At 41.5% G+C, this 3,264-nt stretch overlaps 1 protein-coding gene across 1 annotated transcript; it reads left to right on the top strand.

Annotated features, from left to right (window-relative positions):
* Window positions 1-659: 659 nt before the first annotated feature.
* Window positions 660-2,896, top strand: LOC104952399 (dynein heavy chain 10, axonemal-like; the record flags this gene model as incomplete). Its single annotated transcript, XM_010779212.1, has 7 exons — window positions 660-779; window positions 890-1,035; window positions 1,116-1,268; window positions 1,861-2,121; window positions 2,200-2,372; window positions 2,456-2,549; window positions 2,729-2,896. Coding segments are annotated over 7 exons (1,115 nt in total), but the record flags the coding sequence as incomplete, so codon positions are not given.
* Between the last annotated feature and the right edge of the window lie 368 nt (window positions 2,897-3,264).

The following is a 3,264-nucleotide window of genomic DNA, read 5'->3' as shown; positions in this document are numbered from 1 at the left end:
TGTGTGTGTGTGTGTGTGTGTGTGTGTGTGTGTGTGTGTGTGTGTGTGTGTGTGTGTGTGTGTGTGTGTGTGTGGAAGTCCGCGGATTGGTCCAAACGTAACGGCTCCGCGGACGTTACATTACGTCACTATACCCCAAATACGTCACTATACCCAAGAAGTAAACAATGGAAAAAGAGAAATCTCCAACGAGGCGTTCTGGGGCAGCATAGACAGGCCTTTTCTGTGTTAGAGTTGTACTCACTACAGGGTGTACTTTGAGGGTTTGTGACTCTGCAGACCGTTTACATGCATAACAACCTTCATAACACACAAGAGGACGGGTAATAACCGGAAAAGCATGACATGGGACCTTTAAGGTTATAGTTGATGGTGGATAACATGTTATATTGTATACTATAGAATAATGGTGGAAGATATAACTAGAGTAGATATATAAGGATGGTCTTTTATCAAAAAGTACGTCATTTTATATATCATTGCATGCACTTACTGTAGAACAATCTATAAACATGGTTTCTGTAGAATGAATAGATATCATGATGAGAAAAAAACAGTTATATATTTTTGATATTATTATCTTACCCACATTTATAAGGATGTTTTATCATGTCACTTTCTATCCTTTTGTTAATCACACATTTTCTGAATCCATATAGGCTATCTCCCGACCCTGTATGATTTCCATTTTGATGGAACACAGCAGAAGTGGGTTACCTGGAGTTCTCTGGTCCCAAAATACATTTACAACCCTGAGATGAAGTTTGCTGATATTCTGGGTAAAGAGCAAAAACCAAGTGACTGCATTCATACACATGGATTTAAACCTGTAGGCCCTCCGAAGCCCTTTCTTCGACTTTAATTAACTGATCCTTCATCTTTGCTTAAGTACCAACTATCGACACCACGAGAGCCAGCTGGATCCTGGAACAGATGGTGAAGATAAAGAGGCCGGTGCTGCTGGTCGGAGAGTCGGGCACTTCCAAGACTGCCACCATCCATAACTTCATGAAGAACCTCAATGCAGACAGAATTGTAATGTCACTATCTAACCTCAAATTTGCTAATTTCTTCTGTCACTTGAGGGGATTTCATTTCTTACCATCTGTTTCTAGATTACTCTGATCATCAACCTATCATCCAGAACGACTTCCATGGACCTGCAGAGGAACCTGGAGGCCAATGTGGAGAAAAGAACCAAAGAGATCTATGGGCCTACTATGGGGAAGAGACTGCTGGTCCTCATAGATGACATGAATATGCCTAAGGTACATTCTCCAGGCTCTCAGCTCCTTCACTGTGACAGCCCGTGTATGCTTGATATTATGTTAGGGATAATGTGCAGCGAGGCGGTTATTGTTCTTTTTTCGATAATGACTGCCTTGCTGCACATTATCCCGCTTCTTACACGGCCACATACTAAATACACTAACGACTTGAATCCTGATATTAATTAAAATGATTATCTGTTAATCTGTTATTGGCTTGAAAATGATCGTATTGCTTCCGCTAAGAAAAAAAACATTACAGCGGCTGAAACTGCGGCAATAACAATTTCATTTAAAATGACGGCGGCACTGATCAATGTTTTCTGTAACTGTCCAAGTCTGTTCACAGTTTATTTTCCTCTAACAAGTCCTGAAACACTGCCAGAGCCCATACCATGATTATAATCTAATCAGCCTCTTTGTACTTCCGCTCACCCCTAATAATTGCGGAGGAGACGATGAGGCCTCTCTGACCGGTGTTACCTTAATGAATAAGCGAGAAATACGCTGTAATAAGGAATCTGCCATAACAGACCAATCAGAATCGAGTATTCAACTAAGCTGTGTAATAATGTATCGTATGCTCGTCCAGGTCGATAGCTACGGCACGCAACAGCCTATCGCACTGCTGAGGCTGTTATTGGACCGAGGAGGCATGTATGACCGAGGGAAGGATCTTAACCACAAAACCCTCAAGGACCTTGGTTTTATTGCGTCCATGGGGAAGGCAGGAGGGGGGAGGAACGAGGTGGACCCCCGCTTCGTCTCGCTCTTCAGTGTCTTCAACATCCCCTTCCCTGCAGTGGAGTCTCTCCAGCTTATCTACGCTTCCATTATCAAAGGCCACACCAGAGTGAGTATTTCTCTTTTCCACTTAAATTAATGTCAGAATCTTAATCATCAGATTTTATAAACTTGGACAATGTTTCAGGAATTTGAAGACGCCATACAGAAGGTTTGTGATAAAGTCACCTTGTGCACACTGGAGTTGTACAGCAACATCATCAAAGATCTGCCCCCCACCCCCTCCAAGTTCCACTACATCTTCAACCTGAGGGACCTGTCCAGGGTCTACAATGGGCTGACCCTGACCAAACCTGACAGGTGTGATCTACCACATTCAATTAGACTTTGTTAGAAGTGTATGTTTCGTAATGTAATCGCTTCACCTGATTTCTTTCTGATAGGTTTTTGACTGTCAACCAATTTGTGCGTGTCTGGAGAAATGAATGCCTGAGAATCTTCCATGACAGACTCATTGATGAAAATGACAAAGCCTTGGTAATTATTGTTAATAAGAGTAGTACATATTTACTGTATATTCTGCTGCTTTGACTGCACGGACAAAAACAACAACTGCTCCTTTTAATCTAATTACATAGGCTCCTCTACTGTATGCAGAATAGTTTTGAAGTGTTGTATTCTAGCTACCTTTACCAACATGTGTTATTTATCACCAGGTCCAAGGCCACATAAAGAATCTGATTGAGGAGCATTTTAAGTCCGACATGGAGTCAATCATGAGGGACCCAATTATTTTTGGAGACTACAGGACAGCCCTCAGTGAGAATGAACCCAGGGTCTATGAGGACATACAGGACTATGATGCGTCAAAAGCCCTGTTTCAGGTATTATCAAGTTATTAACTGTCTTGCTAATAGCAATGGGTTAGGGTCTCAGTATAGTTTTATTTTGGTAATCTAAGTGCAAGTACTATTACTAGTTTTTAAATCATTACATGGTTTAGGACCAAAGTATATTGTTGATCTCCTACATAATTACGAACCATCAAGGTGCCCCAGGTCTTCTGGGACGGGTCTGCTATCGGTTCCGAGAGTAAAAACAAAACATGGAGAGGCAGCGTTTAGCTATTATGCCCCGACTATCTGGAACAAACTACCCAAATAATGCATGTCTGCAGAAACTCTTACTATTTTTAAATCGAGACTAAAAACATATCTCTTTGGCTGCTTTTAATTGCGCTGCTCATATTCGA

Source organism: Notothenia coriiceps, unplaced genomic scaffold (assembly GCF_000735185.1).
Source record: "Notothenia coriiceps isolate Sejong01 unplaced genomic scaffold, NC01 NC01_scaffold00019956, whole genome shotgun sequence".
Lineage (NCBI taxonomy): Eukaryota > Metazoa > Chordata > Actinopteri > Perciformes > Nototheniidae > Notothenia > Notothenia coriiceps.
Note: the sequence above shows the minus strand (reverse complement) of the source record. Positions and strands in the feature narration are given on the sequence as shown.